Source organism: Osmerus mordax, chromosome 9 (genome assembly GCF_038355195.1).
Source record: "Osmerus mordax isolate fOsmMor3 chromosome 9, fOsmMor3.pri, whole genome shotgun sequence".
NCBI lineage: Eukaryota > Metazoa > Chordata > Actinopteri > Osmeriformes > Osmeridae > Osmerus > Osmerus mordax.
Window position 1 is genome coordinate 16880031 of NC_090058.1, and position 20172 is coordinate 16900202.

The 20172-nt window shown below is 48.3% G+C and overlaps 1 protein-coding gene across 1 annotated transcript in view; it reads right to left on the reverse strand.

Moving 5' to 3' along the window:
• Positions 1-17427, reverse strand: part of LOC136949322 (ephrin-A2-like) — a 27791-nt gene extending 10364 nt beyond the window's left edge. Inside the window, exon 1 of the mRNA XM_067243582.1 lies at positions 16102-17427. Coding sequence (XP_067099683.1) covers positions 16102-16235 — 134 coding nt within the window. The 5' untranslated portion in view covers positions 16236-17427. The remainder of the gene's footprint in view (positions 1-16101) is intronic.
• Between the last annotated feature and the right edge of the window lie 2745 nt (positions 17428-20172).

Genomic DNA, 20172 nt, shown 5'->3' on the forward strand with positions numbered 1-20172 from the left:
GCTGTCCTTGTCTCTCAGCTCTAAGACTCTCATTAGCTGTATTGATTCAGGCCTCTTAAGGTCTTTAACAGTCAAACGCTCATCAGCACACCCACACAGACACACAAACACACTGACACACTGAGGCAGGCACACACACGGAGGCACAGATGCAACTGAAGTAGAGGGTTATTGATGTATCAGTAGCAGTGAATGCAGCCTGCTCCGTCCATTAATAGTGAGCAACACCTTTTTAATGATTTTCTCTTCCTGCAAAACAATCACACAAACAAGCAGACGCTCCCCCTCACACTCTCTCACACACACACAGTTGCATCTTTAAATGCCTCTCGCTATCTCTTTAGCTTAGATTGGGCTCTAGCTGGCTCTTTTTTTTTTTACCTCTGAGACTCTTTAATGCTCCTTGGGTGTGTATGTGTGTGTGTGTGTGTGTGTCATGTGTGTTTGTGCAGGTGTGTAATGGAGCGGGAATGACCGTGTATTGATTAGTTTAAGGGAACTAAAACAGCCTTTAATGAGACTCCAACTGACAGAGCACAACGTTAGACCTCTAATGTCTCCTAACCATTCTCCTCACTCACACACTATCCTCACCACACATTCATACACACACACACAAACACACACTCTCTCCTCACTCACACACTATCCTCACACACATTCCATACAAACACACACACAAACACACACTCTCTCCTCACTCACACACTATCCTCACACACATTCATACACATACACACAAACACACACTCTCTCCTCACTCACACACTATCCTCACACACATTCATTACACATACACACAAACACACATTCTCTTCTCACTCACACACTATCCGCACACACATTCATACGCACAAGACACACTCTCTCCTCACCTCACACACACACATCATACACACACACACAAACAAACACACACTCTTTCATCACCTCACACACATACATACACACACACACACAACACAAGCACACACACACAAGACTCCTCAGTGAATGCGGCTATTGAAAAAATTGGTTTCCACCAGATATAAAACACCAAAGCACACACACTCACACCACAGCCTACAGGAAGAAGTGTTGTCATTCAAAGTGGTCCTCCACTCTCTCTGGGAGGAGAGAGAGAGCGAGAGAGGGAGAGATGGAGAGGCAGAGAGAAAAAAGAAGGAAAGGATAGAGGAAGGAGATGAAGGCAGGAGGAGAAGGGAGAGATGGAGGATGGTAGGTGGAAGGGGGAGGTAGGAAAGTGGAGGGAGGGAACAGGAGAGGGGGAGGATCTGTGCGTTCCTATGGGGTAGCCTCAGTATACAGCAGTCAGAGCTGGTCCCGAGTACTTCAGAGAGGATGGAGACTACACAGCATTCTGTCTCCTCTTTTCGACAGTCTCTTCTCTCTCTCTCTCATCCTTTGTTCTCCCTCCTCTCTCTTCTCTCTCCTCCCTCTCTTCGTCTCCTCTGCTCTCTCCTTCCTGCCTTCCTTAGTCACTCCCCTCTACGTGTCTGCGAGATTTGGTTTGTCTTTCTCTTCTCCTCTCTCTCTCTCGCCTCTCTCTTCCGACTGCATTTCCCTCTCCTGTCTTCGCTCTCTCCGTTCTCTTTGGTTTCTCTCCTGTCCTCTGCTGTTGTCTCTCTCTCAACACCCAGCACCGCTGTCAGATGCTCACAGTCACTCCGAAGCAGCTCTGGAGAGACTCTATGTGTGTGTATGTGTGTGTGTATCTCTGTGTGTGTGTGATGTGTGTGTATGTTTGGGGGTCTATGTGTGTCTCGGTGAGCCAGTTGCAGTACAGCCAGGATCAGCCAGATCCTGCTTTGGCTTCAGTATTTTATGGTAAACATGTGGTCCGTTTCATGAACCATATCTGACTCTACTGTCCCCACGTAGACCAAGGGTGTCTCTATTCTGGACCTTGGGGGTAAGGCTTAGCTCACAGAGTCAAGTGGATGGGTTGTTCACAAGCTCTGTGGAAACACTGATAACGACCATTCATTTGAAATCAGGTGTGTTGGAGCTGGGAAACATGTAAAACATACAGGACAGCGGACCCTGAGGAACAGGATGAATACCCCTGACATAGACTGTAGAACAACGTCTGACTATAGAACCAAGTCTGACTGTAGAATCATGTCTAAGAACTGACTTTGAGAATCTGACCTTAAAACCAATATGTTCTATATTATAGAACCATGTCTACTTCTCAAAACATATCTGACTCTAGTACCATCTGACTCTGCAACCACCTGACTCTAGAACCAACCAGAATAGGCTGTAGAACTATATCTGACCAGAATCATATGTCTGTAGAACCACATCTCACTCTAGAAGCATATCTGACTGTGGTACCATGACAGTCGAACCATATCTGATTCAGTTCCAAACCGAGTCCAGAATCAGAACCTGTTTTTGACAGCTGCCATCGGCCAGAACAGTGACCTGAACAGTGATGGAGCCGTAGTCTTCCAGTAAGTGTAAGGCTTCATGTAGACAGCTCTGATCGCTGGGGGTCTACGAAGCACCCAGAGCGGGGCTGGCCACGCTTCCTGAAGGGCCACGAGAAATTGGGACCCGTTGTGGCTGGCCGAACCAATAGGCTGAACTTATACTCATATTAATTTTATTACTTTATAAAACAGTAATTATATGGTTTTGAGCTGCTACTGGTAATATATGTTACAATAAGGCTATGAAAATATGTCAAACTGTTTTGTTTTTTTGTTTTTTTACAGTACCTTTAAATCTTCACAAAAATACCTAAGATGAAATGTATTAACTTTATACAAAAGCAATAAGTGTTTTCCAGTTCAGTTCAGTTTTTTTTACTCAGTGAGAAAATTCCAGTCTGTCTTGGTGCTTTGAACAAGTGCATTGAAGTCTGGTTGAATGTCTGAGGTAGATATGCGAACGACAAAGCCCACAGCTTTGCTTTTGACTTCCGGTAAACAGATACTTCGAAGTCCATGTCTTGATTTTACAAATAAAGTGAACCTGCTACTGTATATTGTTCCTGTTATTGTTTCTGTTACTAGTTGGTGACGACGAGGGACGGGACATTCTCATCCTTATTCGTATAAGAATAACGTATTTTAGAGTTTCTCTTCCCTGGAACAGATGTCATGTTCCAACCGAGGGGGGCTGGCGCTATCTTAGTGTCTAGGGCTGCATCAAATACCCTTTTGCTTTGCTAAATTGCTGCACCAGTCTAATATTACTGTAACTGTTAGTGCTCCTGGCATTCTCTAATTCCTGCTCTCCTCTCTCTGTCCCCCTCCACACATCCCCATGTGGTGTTTGAGCTGTCTGCATCTGCCTGGTTGTCTGTCTGCCAACGCTGGACCTGGTCGCCAGTGGACATCGATCTGTGACAGTCTGCCAAAGCTGGATCTAGTCGCCAAGTGACACCAGTCTCCCTGACGGACAACAGCGAGTTCCCGGTCCCCCTGCCTGTGATGCTGCTCCGATCACAGTCCCCAGCCCTGTGGCTACCTCTGCTTAAACTGACATTTATCAACTCTGACCCAAGCTGAACACTCGGATTTTGGTGTTTCAACACCCATTGACACTTCCCTGCTGTATGACTATGTTTAGCCTGTGTTCTGCTCCTCTCTTTCACCAACCGTCTCTGGAGGAGGGGATCCCTCACTGAATTGCTCCTCCAAAGGTTTCTTCAATTTTTTCTCCACTAGTGAGTTTTTTTTCTGGGAGTTTTCCCTTGTCTTCCTTGAGGGTTTAGGTTGGTTGAGGGGCAGTTCTATGGGCGTATGTGAAGCCCTCTGTGACATTGCTTGTAAAAAGGGCTATACAAATACATTTTTATTTGATTTGATATCGGATTCAAAACTGTACTTTCTGTATCAACCTTTAGTTTTTTCATTTTCGAGGGCTAACCAACGGCTAACACAGTGTCTCCTGTCGTGAGGCTGCGTAAGCGCACATATGTAAATCGCCTGCTCACTGTAGCCTTTCAGGACTACAGATTTCTTACCGCTCCACACACTTATTTTGTTTACCCCGTAAAAATGCCCAGGTCTGACCTAGACGCTAGCTAGCTGCTGTAGCAAGCCCACTCTGGACACCCAAACTGCATGGAGAGGCCCTCCAGTTCAGCCTCTCACTCTCCCCCGACATGGCTGCACATGACTGAGCCCAATAACCATTAGAGGGGAACAATCTCTCTCTCTCTCTCTCTCTCTCTCTCTCTCTCTCTCTCTCTCTCTCTCCATCCCTCTCATTCTCTGTATCTCCCGCTCTCCTCTCTCTCTCTTTCCTCCCTTCATCTCCCCTAGTATTTGTGCCTCTCTTCCCCTCTGCGTGACCTCCCATTTCATTTTCAATGTTCTTCCTTCCTCCCTCTTGTTCCCTCGGCCTCTCCCTCTTCCCCTTTTCACACTCTTCCCCGCCGTACTCCTCCGTTTCTTTCCCCCTCTCTCTCCGCCTCCCCAGAGGAAGAGATGTGGGGACGGCTGAGTGGAGATGGAGGTGGGGCCTCGGCCCTCCCTACTTCTATTTCGGACGGAGTGCGACCGAAAGAAGCAGGACTTCCGTCACAACACAAACACACTGCCTTGCTTTCACTTGTTTCACAACAAGTCTGGCTGGATACGGGAGACACACACTCACCAGGGTTTACTAGTACACAGTCACAGGGCTACACACACTCACACAAACATCACACTCACAGGGTTACTGTACACAGTCACAGGGCTACACACACTCACACAACATCACACTCACAGGGTTACTGTACACAGTCACCAGGGCTACACACACTCACACAACGACACACTCACAGGGATACTGTACACACCTCCCTGACAGGACTACGCACACTCCTGACAGGACTACACCCACTTACAGAGCTACACACACTCGTAGAACTACACACTCGTGGCACTACACACACTCATAGGGCTGTACACACACCACACACACAGGACTGCACACATTCAAGGAACTGTACACACACAAGGCTATACCACAGTCACGGAGATTGAAATCCTTTTCCACAGTATTATGTGAGTTTGCTCGTTGAATTCTATTTCACAAACTAAAAATATACACCATGAACCCACACTCATACACATGTATAAAAGAACGTACACACAGACACAAACATACATACAAATACACAGACACAGTCCCTGTTCCTCTCTCACTTTCTTTACTTAGTCCTTGTGAGGGTTCTCTCTCAGGCCTGGCTGTAATGCTGGTGTCCTACACACACACACACACACACACACCATCACACACACACACACACAGAAACGTGGCTGGCAGAAAGGACATGAATTATACATCCAGCCCTGTCTCTACGCATTACTGAGAGAGAGAGAAGGAGGAGAGAGAGAGAGATGTAGAGGAGAGGGAGAGAGAGATGCAAGAGCTGGAGAGATAAGTGTAAGAGAGAAGTGTTGATGAACAGAACATAGGATTTTTGTGGAGAGAAGGGGAGATGGAGAGAGATGGGGAGGGAAGGATAGAGATATGTGGGGATATATAAAGGGTAGATGGGGGATGAGAAGGAAAAAAAGAGATGTCCATCACCTGAATATACAGCCCAAGGAGGAAGAGTGTGTGGTGTGTGTGTGTGTGTGTGTGTGTGTGTGTGTGTGTGTGTTGTGTGTGTGTGTGTGTGTGTGTGTGTGTGTGTGTGTGTGTTTCCCACCCCTCACTCCCTCCAACCACAGAGAAAGTGTTCTTTTGAACTGTGAACCAATGAACATCACAGCAGTGGGGATGTTGCTATGAGCACTTCCTATCCAGCTGTGGGCCTGAGCCTCTCTCTGTCTTGCACAACACACACACACACCCCACACCCCCCCCCCTGCACACACACACACAGAGTAACACACATATGCAGAGACACTCTCAGAAACACACACACACACCCCACACATACCCCCCTGCACACACACACACACACACAGGAACACACATATGCAGAGACACTCTCAGAAACACACACACACACCCCCTGCCCACACACACACAGTAACACACATATGCAGAGACACTCTCAGAAACACACACACACAAGCGCACAAGAACACACACGTACTCCCATGCGCACATGCATACACACATGCACATACACACACGCGTACACCCAGAAAGCTGTCAGAAGTGGGTAGAATATGGCCCGAAGCTGAAATCTAACAGGACAGTTATCTCTGCCCAGTGTCAGTGTTTAGAACATGTTACTGGCTACAGATGTTTATCTGCCTACCTGAGAGTCACATCCTGTTCCTGCTTCAGTCAACACAGAGCAGGAAGTGATGTCATGCCAAGGACATCGCTATGCTATAACCTTAACATCGATATGTTTAGCCGAAACTTCATAGAAAATGCTACATTTTCTAATCAACATGATCATGAATCTTTTAATCAACCCCCTTTGGATTTATACACACACGCGCGAAACGCATGGGTGACTACACACAAACTCCTACTCTCTCTCTCTCTTTCTCTCTCTCTCACACACACACACGCACCCCTCCCTCCCTATGTCTTATAATCTATTCCCTGCAGACTTACCCCTCCTGACAATCAATAATTCATTACTCTAAGCTTCAATAATGTTCTTAATCAAACTTTGACGTGACAGGTTGCCAATGGTAACAGTGATTTTAATAGAGACAAATGAAGGCTGTGACAAGTATGTAACGGGCACCATGTCCAGACTAACGCGGGGAGGGGAGGAGGGGGGGGGGTGTACAGTGGAGGTGTTCCACCATGACCCACCTTGACAGAGGAACAGTAGAGGTGTTCCACCAGGTCCAGATAGCAGAATGGAACCAACAGAAGTGAGCAGGGAGTCAGGTGGCTGAGCGGTTAGGGAATCTGAAGGTTGCCAGTTCGATTCCTGGCCGTGTCAAATGACGTTATGTCCTTGGGCAACCCTACTTGCCTCAAGGGGAATGTCCCTGTACTTACTGTAAGTCGCTCTGGATAAGAGCGTCTGCTAAATGACTAAATGTAAATGTAAGTGCTGGTCCTGGAGTTGTCAGGTATGGAACAAATACAAGACAGACAACAGGAAGGAGGAGAACTATTTGTCGAGGTTTTGGAGGAAAGCATCTGCTAAACGAATCAAATGTCAAATGGAGAAGGGAATTGAGGGAGGAGAGAGAAGGGCGAAGGGGGCGACAAGCAAGACGCCAGACATGCAACACACATGCAATGCATACACACACGGATACAAACAGACAAGCAACACACACACACAAAAGCAAGCAACACACACACACAGACCCATGTACACACATGCACACACACACATGTTCATTTCCATTATTCATCGAGGCCCAAGTGAAGAGGCAGTGAAAGAAGCAGACTCCACGCTTGTTTTGTTTAAGGTCGACGGATTTTAGATCAACAAAACAACACGAACATTCCCCTCAGTAAACACTCTCAAAACACACAAACACTCAAAACACACGCACACACAAAGACACAAACTCTCAAACACGCACACACTCAGACACTCCAACACACACACGCACACAGGAAGTCAATGCATGTGTTTGAAGTGTGTGTGATCAAACAGACAGTATCCAGCTCCACTACTGAGTGCCACAGTCTATTCTCCTCATGGTACCATGAGACAGCGCTCCACTCCCTCTGTCATCTCTCTCCCTCCCCTTCTCCTCTCTCTCCTCTCCCCAGTCTCTCTCCGTTCTCTGCAGTTTACTCCACCTGTGGATCGTGTTTGTTGTTTTCTATCTTGTCACTTGTTTCTATCGCTTGTCATTTCACTCTGCTTTCCCCCATTTCATCACACTCCCTCTCACCATATCTACAACAGTAACACTTACTTATATACTCCTGCCACAGTAACAGTTACTTATATACTCCTGCCACAGTAACAGTTACTTATATACTCCTGCCACAGTAACAGTTACTTATATACTCCTGCCACAGTAACACTTACTTATATACTCCTGCCACAGTAACAGTTACTTATATACTCCTGCCACAGTAACAGTTACTTATATACACCTATCACAGTAACAGTTACATTGACACTCAGCCAACACTGGTCCTGTCAGTTTCTAGAGGACACTGAGATCAGACAAAGAGGTGAGCCTCTTCTGCAATCAATGGGGTGGAGAGGGAGGGAAAGCGAGAGAGAGAGAGAGAGAGAGAGAGAGAGAGAGAGAGATGTAGACAGAGAATGAGACAGAGATGAAGAGGGGTTGAGAAAGAGAGATGGAAAGAAAAATACATAAAATGAGAGAAAGGGTGACTGATGACCGGAGAGAGGAGTAGATCGAGGGCGGAGAGGACCCAGGCTCTATAGAAATGACGCCTCTTAAGGATCTGTCACTGATTAACCACTTCAGATGTGGGCACCGCCACAGAATACACACAAACACACATGCTCACACACACACACACTAATCATTGCCACGCACATCCCATACAGACGCAGATGCACACAGCGGCACCCACGTGCACATCCACAAAAGGAAAACCGGATCAATCTCATTTGTAAAAGAAGGTCCGCTCTCAGTGGAGTACCAGCAAACAAAAAAGGATCTGTAAATCTCCTTAATCTCCATCTTCATTTGGGGCGCAGAGGAGAGGGTACAAAAAGACACGTAATACACAGTCCTCTCCTCCTCCTCTTTCAATTTCCATGGAGAGATGGAGGGAGGGAGTCAAAGGAATGATAATAGAGTTGCTCTTTCAATTCTCGTATTCTTCTCTTTCGTTCTCCCGGAGGGAGAGACAGAGGACTCACAGCTCCGTCCTGTGCTGCTCTGCTCTCCGCTGCTCTGGCCTGGCCTGCCTTGCCCCGGAGAACCATCCGATTCGGTTCTATCTATCTGGGATCTGAATCCCGCCAGCCTTGCTGGGGATCAGACGGGACCTAGACCTCAGGTTGGGATTATAACCCCAGGTAGGGATTAGAAACCAGATTAGAGATTGTTCACCCATATTACCCCTCCACCCAGAGGGATGGATAGACGAAGGGGCTCGCAGGGCACAAACAACAGACTTGGCAGGGCCCGTTGTTGTGGCAACAACGTCAGCGTTAATATAATTACATCTGGGGAGAATCAGAGGTGGCCTTCAAATGAAAGGCATATGGAAAAGAAGTGTATGAATTAGAAAAGAAAGATGATTTTTTTTTAAGAATGTGCCCTTATTACTGCTTAAGTTTGCCATGCTTGGTAACCTTAGTAACATGTGCGTTTGTCCTAGGAGAGAGAGATTGTTGATCGTTGCGTAAGGTAGTCACAGAAGACTCTTCCTGAAGTGATGTATGCATTTAGCAGATGCCGCACTTCAAAGAAATACAGCGTGTCTCCTTTCATCCCCGTTCAAGTACATAAGGACGTGGATGAAGGATTGATTAAGGACAAAACGCCAGGCACTTTCTGTTTTTCTAGCTGTTAGTTCTGCTTCTAATCCCATTGGTGGAGCCTCGCAGCCAGGACGGAGTTCATATTCTCTGTCTCAGGGGTGTCGCTGTTTTTAGCCCACCAGAGAAGAAGAGTGGATTCTGTGGTCTGGTTGCTTTGCTTTTGTCGTTCATTCCGTTTGTTTTGTTGCCGTTGTATCGTGCCTTGGCTGGGGTGGGGCGTGTAAGGTGGTGTTCTGTTATGATTGGGACGGGGCAGACACACACATACACACACAAACACACACGTACAGTCACACAGAGATGCACACACAGTCACACACACAGTCACACACCCACACAGGCCACCTGCATGCCCATACACGTGCTCCCACACAGGTCCGGGTGTTTGGACAGTGTTAGCCAGGCTGTTCTCAGGCCTGCCTCTAAATGTTTCATGGCGGTTGGTCTCACCTGGGTTGATGCCTGCCCAAGTGGAAAACCGTGGCATTTATAAGAGCACATCTCCTCTTCTTTCTCTCTCTTTCTTTTTCATCCTTTCATCAACCACACAAACCATTTCGTTTTTTTATTGGTTCTCTTTCAATGTCTTCTCTAAAAGCTGTTGGCCTGAGGGGATCTTTAACATTAAGGTCCAAGTGCATCCACTCTCCCAGAACATCCAACTAACCTTAAACTCCTCTCTAACCGAACATCCAACCTTCCTTCCTCTCTAACAGAACATCCAACCTACCGTCCTCGAACATCCAACCTTACTTCCTCTCTAACAGAACATCCAACCTACCCTCCTCTAATATCCAACCTAACTTCCTCTCTAACCGAACATCCAACCTAACTTCCTCTCTAAAAGAAAATCCAACCTAACTGTGTGTGAATGTGTGTGTGAACGTGTATGTTTATTTGTGTGTGTGTGGTGTGTGTGTGTGTGTGTTATCTCCAGTCTGTGTAAACAGTGTGAGGTCCCAGGCTCAGAGCGGAGAGAACACACATAGGAATGAGAAGCGTCCAATCACAGGGCATCGCCACCATCTCCCTGTCAGGAAACAATTGCTAATACAGGACTTCCTTCACTGCAGCTCTACTGTTCAGGACTCCCAGGTTATCTAGGACTGCTCTCACCTCTCTTTCTCCTCCTCTCTCTCCTCCTCTCTCTCCTTCTCTCTCTTTTACTTGCTCTCTCTTTCTCTCCCTTTCTCTCCCAACCCCTCTCTCTCGCTCTCCCTCCTCCTATCTCTCCTCCTCTCTCTCACGCTCTGTCTCTCTCACTCTCACTCCTTTCTCTCTCTCTCCATTTTGATCTCCTCCTCTCTTTCTCTACCTCCCTCTTCTCGCTTTCTTGTCTTTCTCTTACCCTCTCTCTCCTTTTGTCTTCCGCCCTTCCCCCCTCTCTCTCTCTCCCTTCCTCTCTCTTTGTGTCAAAACAGTTTGTAAAGCCTCACATCAGCAGCAGCAACATCATCATCATAAACAGGAGTATTTATCCTCTGCATGCTGTCGAACTGACAATCACACCACAGAGACTTGTTTTCTACTCATCATTATATAAATACACATACCCCCCCCCCCCCCCCCCCCCCACACACACACACACACACACAGAGACACAAACTTCCATAATGATGTTTTTACAGACGTAATTAAGCCATTTGCTGCCTGGTTTGTCTCATGTGCAGACAAAGGCAGTTATCCTCCTGTGGGAGTCTGTCATGTTGTGATCTGATGCCTCGGTGTTGACATTACCTGCCACCCCCCGCCCTCCCCCGCCACCCCCCCGCCCTCCCCCGCCACCCCCCGCCCTCCCCCGCCACCCCCCCGCCCTCCCCCGCCCTCCCCCGCCACCCCCCGCCCACCACCTCAGTCACACCCTCACTGGACACTAACACACTGATATAGACAGAGGAAAGGGTTGAGGAAGAGAGAGAGAGAGAGAGAGAGAGAGGGGGAGAGAGAGAGAGAAAGAGAGAGAGAGACAGAGAGAGAGAGAGAGAGAGAGAGAGAGAGAGACAGAGAGAGACAGAGAGAGACAGAGAGAGACAGACCGAAACAGAGAGAAACAGAGAGAGAGAGACAGAGAGAGACAGACCGAAACAGAGAGAAACAGAGAGAGAGAGACAGACCGAAACAGAGAGAGACAGAGAGAGAGACAGAGAGAGAGACCGAAACAGAGAGAAACAGAGAGACAGAGAGAGACAGAGAGAGACAGAGAGAGACAGACCGAAACAGAGAGAAACAGAGAGACAGAGAGAGACAGAGAGAGACAGAGAGAGACAGAGAGGTAGAGGGGCAGGCAGGTTTGATGTGCTGTCAGTAGAAAGTACAGCACTGCATGTATGAGACACACAAGTGATATGTATGCCCCCTGGGAGAAAGCTGCAAAAAGACATGGATACATGAGTGAGCGGGAGAGACACTCGGGAAGAGCAAACACACACACACACACACACTCCACTGGTGTGTCCTACAAGGTTTTTTCTCTCCAAGGAGGGATCCCTCTTCAGCATGACTGCTGTCAGCCTCCTCCTCAGCTGCCTGCTGGAGGCAGGGGCCCTCAAAGACCAGGGACGGACGGATGAAGAGAGAGGAGAGAGAGGGGGGGAAGAGAGAGACAGGGAAGAGAGAGAGGAAAGAGCGAAATAGAGAGAGGGGAAAAAGAGAGAGGGGGAATAGAGAGAGAGACGGGGAAAGAAAGAAATAGATGGGAAAGACAGAAAGAGAGAGAGGAAAGAGCGAAATAGAGAGGGGAAAAAGAGAAAGAGGGGGAATAGAGAGAGAGACGGGGAAAGAAAGAAATAGATGGGAAAGACAGAAAGAGAGAGAGGAAAGAGCGAAATAGAGAGGGGAAAAAGAGAAAGAGGGGGAATAGAAAGAGAGAGGGAGAGGAAGGAAGAAAGAAACAGAGGAGGGAAACTGAGGAGAGAAAGAGAGAAAGAAACTGGGGAAAAAAGGGGGAAAGAACAAAAGGGGGGGGGGGGGGGAAGAGGACGAGTGGGGCAAGTCTTTTGAAGATTAAACCATGGGATTAGGTAAGACACTCCTCCTGGACCATAGAGCATGTGTGTGTGTGTGTGTGTGCTTCAGAAGGAAAGATCAGCTGCTCTGAGCACATTTAGCTGCTCAGGGTGAACAAAGCCACTCACCTGCAGGCTTTATGAAACAGACCCAGAGGTAGCAGGAGGTGTGTGTGACTGTGTGTATGTGCGTGTGTGTGTGTGCGTGTGTGTATCCATTTGTACATGTCTGATACCCTAACCTGTGTATGATGACCACAGAGTGTGGATCCTCTCTATATCTTCGGGTATAAAGCTTCCCTCATGGGTCTTCATGGTTATTGGTTTGTGACAGTGTCATGTCGCTCAGCTGCACTACATTCAATGAGCACCATCTCTTCCCCAACTAGAGGGCTAGTACATTGTGTGTGATGTGTTTGTATGTGAGGTAGGTGTATGGGGTGGTGTGTATGTGTGTATGTGCATGTGTGAATGTGCTTGTGGTATGTGTGTGTGTGTGTGTGTGTGTTTGTGTATGTGGATCAGAGATGCCCCCATAGTGAGCAGAAACAGCCAGGGTGTTGGAATTGGATTATCTGGAAGCATTTTCTATTATCTTCACACAAGACCTTGGAGGAGAGGGCCAGGAGAGAGTGAGGATCTGTCTTAACTACCAAACACTGAGCCTGGAGGAGGACACACCACACACTGAGCCTGGAGGAGGACACACCACACACTGAGCCTGGAGGAGGACACCACACACTGAGCCTGGAGGAGGACACCACACACTGAGCCTGGAGGAGGACACACCACACACTGAGCCTGGAGGAGGACACACCACACACTGAGCCTGGAGGAGGACACACCAAACACTGAGCCTGGAGGAGGACACACCACACACTGAGCCTGGAGGAGGACACACCACACACTGAGCCTGGAGGAGGACACACCAAACACTGAGCCTGGAGGAGGACACCACACACTGAGCCTGGAGGAGGACACACCACACACTGAGCCTGGAGGAGGACACACCACACACTGAGCCTGGAGGAGGACACCACACACTGAGCCTGGAGGAGGACACCACACACTGAGCCTGGAGGAGGACACCACACACTGAGCCTGGAGGAGGACACACCACACACTGAGCCTGGAGGAGGACACACCACACACTGAGCCTGAAGGAGGACACACCAAACACTGAGCCTGGAGGAGGACACCACACACTGAGCCTGGAGGAGGACACCACACACTGAGCCTGGAGGAGGACACCACACACTGAGCCTGGAGGAGGACACACCACACACTGAGCCTGGAGGAGGACACACCACACACTGAGCCTGAAGGAGGACACACCAAACACTGAGCCTGGAGGAGGACACACCACACACTGAGCCTGGAGGAGGACACACCACACACTGAGCCTGGAGGAGGACACACCAAACACTGAGCCTGGAGGAGGACACACCAAACACTGAAACACTGACTCTCTGTCCCCGAAAGCCCATCCTGACTTTCAACCATTTTGGTATTTTTGGGCTTGTTGCCATCGTGACCAGAAGAGCATCACCATAATGGCTTCCCTTGCCTCAAGATGTTTGTGTGCTTGAGAGAGAGGAAAGGGAGGGAGGGAGGGAGAGATAAAGAGATAAAGAGAGACGGATAGAAAGAGAGAAAGAGAGAGGGTTAGTCTTGCTTCTTGCCTGTTAAATATTTGAGAAGCCCTCCTGTAGAGAAGTGATGCAGTCAGAGACAAGCCTGACCTGTGTGTATGCGTGTGTGTGTGTGTATGTGGGCGCGCGACTGTGTGTGTGTGTGTGTGAGTGTGCACGCACATGATGCAGACAGACAGGCCAGTTATCTGGACTAATCCAGCCGTGAGAAAGAGAGAGAGGGAGCACTTTCACTGTTTACCTATCTACCTAAGAGAGGGAGAGGGGGGAGGGAGGGGGAGGAGACAGATAGGAGAAGGGAGGAGAGAAAGACAGAGCACAAGAAAAAGACTGAGGAAGCAAAATAGAGAGAGTAAGAGTGAGATAGAGGGAGGAGAGAGAGAGAGAGAGAGAGAGAGAGAGAGAGAGAGAGAGAGAGAGAGAGAGAGAGAGAGAGAGAGAGAGAGAGAGAGAGAGAGAGAGAGAGAGAGAGAGAGGGCTGGCCAGCCTGTCACAAACCATTAGACAGACAGACCTGGGGTGCTCTGCCCCATGTCAATGAGAAAGGTCCTGCTAGACAGCAATGTGTGTGTCGGAGAGAGAGAGAGCACACAACCGAGTCAAAAGAAGCTATTTGTGAATATCAGTGTTTGAGCATGCATGCACCTGGAAATGGATGCAGAAAGGATGTGTGTGTGTGTGATCTCTACAGAGTGTGATGAACAGACAAGCTGTCCTTATTGTTTGAGACAAAAAGACTCAGTTGTATGTGTGTGCGCGCATTTATGCTCAACAACACAATATCCAGCCTGTAAAACCCAGAGCATCTCTATCAATAAGACAAGGTGAGCTGTGGTTTACAATCAGGTGGTGATGCATCACAAAGAAACTGTCTGGAAACACTGTTTTACTCCCAATTGCTCTCTAACTATGAACTGTTCAAAAGAGACTCCCTCCCTCCCTCCCTCCTCCCTCCCTCCTTCCCTCCCCCTCTCTCTTGTATGCATGGTCAGTAAGGCGGGCTCAGTGGTGGGGCAGAGCCTGGACTCACTGGGGACTGTGGTGGAGAAACGGATGCGGGGCAAGCTCTTGGCCATCATGGGCAATGTTAATCATCCCCTCCACCATGTCCTGGCAGGACAGTCCAGCAGCCTCCGTAGCGGGCGGCTCAACACCCTACGTTCTCGGACTGAGCGTCTTAGGAGGTCCTTTGTCCCAGCTGTCATAAAACTCTAATATATGATTGACTTGACACTGTTTTGCACTATACACCTACATATACATCCTATCTACACTGTACATAACGTATTGTATTGTCTGTTTGTATTGTATTGTCTGTACATATTGTATTGCAATTGTAAATATGAGAGCTGTGAGAGATACCTGAATTTCCCCACGGGATTAATAAAGTATCTATCTATCTATCTATGTTCTGTTACATGTAGCTTTAGTATTTGTTATGAGGACATAAACATATAAATGTGTGGTATTGGTGATCTATTGCTCTTCATATTAGCCAATACTATGCAGTTACTAGGCAGTAAATATATTACGGCAGTAATACGGGACAGGCACAAGAGGAAGTGCAGGTACTTGCGAGTTTTCACTAAAGGAGATTAAAACAGTACTGCCGTCTCCTGCCTGGTGAGTTCTCCACAGCACAATTTTACATAGAGCAAATGCAATGTTATCCGATGGATGATTAGATAACCCCCTGCACACACACTCGGTCTATCTTTCTCTCTCTCTTAGTTCAGTTCAGTTCAGAATGCTTTATTGGCATGACAGTTCGGGTTGAGCAGTATTACCAAAGCAGTCCATATTGAATGGACATTTTAACATATATATCATAACATTTTACAAGAAGTCTAACAGTAATAATATGGCAAAATAACAGTAACATAGTAAGTTGGGGACTTTAGAAAAGTAACAGATAAATGCATGTTACAATAAAATATAGAACGTTTTAACAGTCATACAAGGTTGATTCACTGTCCCTCAGGTTGTGACATTTTGATCTAGCGGCAAGGCTTGCAGTAGGCCCTGCGCTCTCTCTCCCTCTCCCTCTCCCTCTCTCTCTCACTCTCACACACACTCCTACCTCGGGTTCGAGCTGTTCCAGTAGACAGCGTGTCTATCAAAGATGATCTTCTCTTCGGCCCAGGCCGTCACCCAGGACAGAGCGGCCAGACAGAGAAGCAACATCCTCCACGTTTGACCCCGCTCGTACGACATCTGAATATCCACTGGGCTCGCACTCTTCCGCTTGGCTGAAGATCAGACTTTAGAATATTTCTCTGTCCCTTCCACAGTCTCCCTCTCTTTAATAGCTGTGATTTGGCTGTTCTTTTGAGTTATTTTCTTTGTAGATCGGTCGTATTTTGTTATTTTTTATATTCAAGACATCCTTGGTCCTTTTTGTCAATCAGAATAGTCTGTGCAGTCAACTGGTAACTTCGCATGTTATTTAGGCTAGCCTACCCATTAGCGGGCGTCCGTAAGAGCGTCTCCAAGAGAAGGTCCGAAACTTTTCTCCCATTGCGCAAGGATGATAATACGCCAACCCGAAACGTTTACCTAATTCCCAAAATAATAACTTTCACTCTTCAAAGTTCATGGCATCCCCTAAGTGTGACTCCAGTAACTGTGTATGAGAATAAGACAATTTCTACTCAAAGGCACATTTCAGAAGATCTCGGAGTCATAATCGTCATTAATTGTTAGCCTGTGCACGCTTGTCTCCTCTCCACTCTCAGTCACTCGGCGCCGGGAAAGCGCTTGTAGGCTGCTCGCCACTTCATAAACACGAAGCTCAAACCAACGTGAAAACTACCTATCATATTTCAATGTGAAGGACCATCTGTATCCAAATGTGTTGCCTCTTCGCATAAAATCAAATCACATATCTGCGTTAACAAGATCCATTTCTCGAACACCCCTGTCCTAAGTTCCTCTTGCCTCTCAGATGTCTACGCGATACTTTGAATTGCGCTTTAATCCGATGTGACTTCCTCGCCTGCGGTTCTCTCCAGTGCCGGCGACACGCTGACCGGCGCAGCGAAAGGGATGGAGACCGTTTGATGAGCGCACCGGACCCCCCTCCGACATTCCCACTCGGCTACCCCTCGTGGTAATTCTCCAAATACTGCCAGAACCTCCTCGCCTCTTTATTTTCTCGCTCCCCTGGTCTCTCTCTCTCGCCTGTCTTTCCTCCCCCTCTTTCTCTCTGCGCGGGGCGGGCTTTGAGAGGGCGCCTCAGTCTCTCACCTCCAGGGACTGGGTCTGACTCACATTCTCTCTGTGGCAGCTTTGATATAGGCCTTTCATTCGCATCGCTGCATCATCGCAGCTGATTCCACTTCCTCCAACAGAAAGTTCGCCGTTTTCTTATTTTTTTTGTTGAGTTTTTTTCTTTTCTTTTATTGGGACAAACAGCGGTCTCAAACGTACTATAACAACAATCCCCGACATTACTTGGACTCCTGCCCCCCCCCCCCCCCCCCCCCCCCCCCCCAATCCCCCTCCCAACCAGAACAGACCCTGGAGGAGGGAGAGAAATGGCCTAGTTTAGAAACACTCGGCATCATACAGCTGGGAAGAAAAATGTGTCGAAATGGGGTCTTTAAACAGTGAGAGTATGACCCGTCCCCACCCAGGTAACCCACATACAGCAGCATGCAGTCTGTACTCTCAGGATGCATAATGCATGGGGCTGTCTGGGGCGTGCATGCCTAAACATGGATACCCTCCTGACGGGATCCTAACAGGGGGCATCAACCGACCGCAGGCCTCCTTCAGCCTTCAGTCTTGCCCCACCCTGTCTGGGTTCTGTACCAGCCATCTTTACATAGCAAAAGTAAGACGTTATATTGTCATGTGTACCACAAATATATGTATGTCATGGAGTTATTAGCCAACTTTCGGCCAGTAATAATCAAGTTATTCGGACACTATCAAGCGTCGCTATCAGGTATATTATGTTGTGTGTGACCTCAGTTTTGAGTTCTTCTGGAACTGTGCAGAGTTTAGCGGAACACTTGGACTTCCTTCAGGATCAGTACAGTGAACTGACAGGAACAGGAAGTGCAGCCAGCAGGCGGGTAACTACGTCACGTCGACAGACAGGCGCGTCGTCACGTCGACAGAGACGGGCGCGTTGTCACGTCGACAGGCGGGTCGTCACGTTGACAGACAGGCGCATCGTCACGTCGACAGGCGCGTCGTCACGTCGACAGACGGGCGCGTCCGCAGACAGATTGACATGGAGAGAGACCCCCCCTGCAGGACCCAGTCATGCTGAGGATGGTGTGTGTGTGTGTGGCCCCGGTAATTTGCATCTTTCTCCTGCCTGATTAGACGCTGATGTAAATAACAGCTCCCAGATGTGTTAAAGGGGCCTGGTTTAATTAGTGACAGGTGTGGGATCAGAATGTGGGGTTTCCTGGTGCTGGAACAGACACCTCCAGCTCCCCCTGGTGGAGTGGTACGAGTTGAGCTAGAGCCCACCCTCCCTGCTGACTGGTCTGATTGGCAGGTAAAGTCACCTCTAAAACAAGTGCTTCTGATTGGTTTCTGATAATGGAGAGGTAGGGCTCCACCTAGTGGCCAAAAGCGAGGCTACTTTCAATATTGTTTTACCCATGTCTCCCGTACACAAGTGACGTGAGTAAAGATGAGGCTACAAGTTGGAAGGCTTACTACGGTTTGTGTAGGTTGTAAAGATCACCAAGCTTGCTGAATGTTCACTACATTTCCTGTCCAATTTTGCAGTACCAGCTCAATTTCCCCTCAGTATGAATAAAGATTGATTCAATCAATCTCCCATTCATGTTAGTGTATATATTGTTGTTTTCGTAGTTCAGAATACCTTTTTTTAAATAATTTATACAGTAGGGTAACAGGTAGTGTATTCTGACCTGCTCCTACTGTGTGATGGTACACCCTGCCTCTGAGGGTCTGGTTCCAGAGGGTCCACCCTAACTAGCTGGCTAGCAGGAGAGACAGAGCGCCGAGAGAAGCACAGGCACGCAGGAGACATGAGGAGGTGGAAACATCAAGCTGGAATGAGAGACTGCTGAAACCCCCCCGTGAAGAAGTCGACAGGAATGGAGAAACGCTCCCCAGCACAGGACAGGCATGGAGGACCGCTCTCCAGCACAGGACAGGCATGGAGGACCGCTCTCCAGCACAGGACAGGCATGGAGGACCGCTCTCCAGCACAGGACAGGCATGGAGGACCGTTCCCCAGCACAGGACAGGCATGGAGGACCGCTCCCCAGCACAGGACAGGCATGGAGGACCGCTCCCCAGCACAGGACAGGCATGGAGGACCGCTCCCCAGCACAGGCATGGAGGACCGCTCTCCAGCACAGGACAGGCATGGAGGACCGTTCCCCAGCACAGGACAGGCATGGAGGACCGCTCCCCAGCACAGGACAGGCATGGAGGACCGCTCCCCAGCACAGGCATGGAGGACCGCTCCCCAGCACAGGACAGGCACACAGAGCAGAGAAGCAGGAGAAACCAGACAGGACCAGATGGAAGAAGGAACAAACTAAAGATTTATTGAAAAGGCAGGAGGAGGCTGGAGAAGGGTTAACATGGTTGTTGGTTGCAGAGGGGCCACATACTAAGACACACCGGTGTTCCAATATGTTTAATATCTTTGTGGTACAAAAAAAAATTGTCTTCGCGGCTCGACGACGAGCTTACAGGTTTGCACTTGTGTTAACTTTATATCAAAATATACATGTCTGAATGTAAGTGGATATAATCCAAATCATTGTGGTACAAAAACATGAATATATACAACCAAAAACCCCTCTCCTGGTCTGGTTACGCTGTACGCTATCCAACCCTCTTTCCCATATAAAAAAAAAACTTTTACAAACAAAAGCTCTTTGCAAACAAAGGACAGGCACGCGTAAGCCAACGTATCACAGCTAGACCTGTGTATCAATTAAGTATCCTTCCTAAATGATCATCTCTTCTAACATCGGCTTGTAACTTCAGCTTAACAAGAACGGGGGGGGGGGGGGGGGGGGTGCGGAGAAAGGGCAAGGTCGACGCATCAATTACATGGAGCCTGGAACCGCGGCCTCGGAAAGGGGTTCCGTTTTATCGGTACTCCTGGATGTCCTGTGGGGTAGGAAAACAAACTCTGCTGAGGACC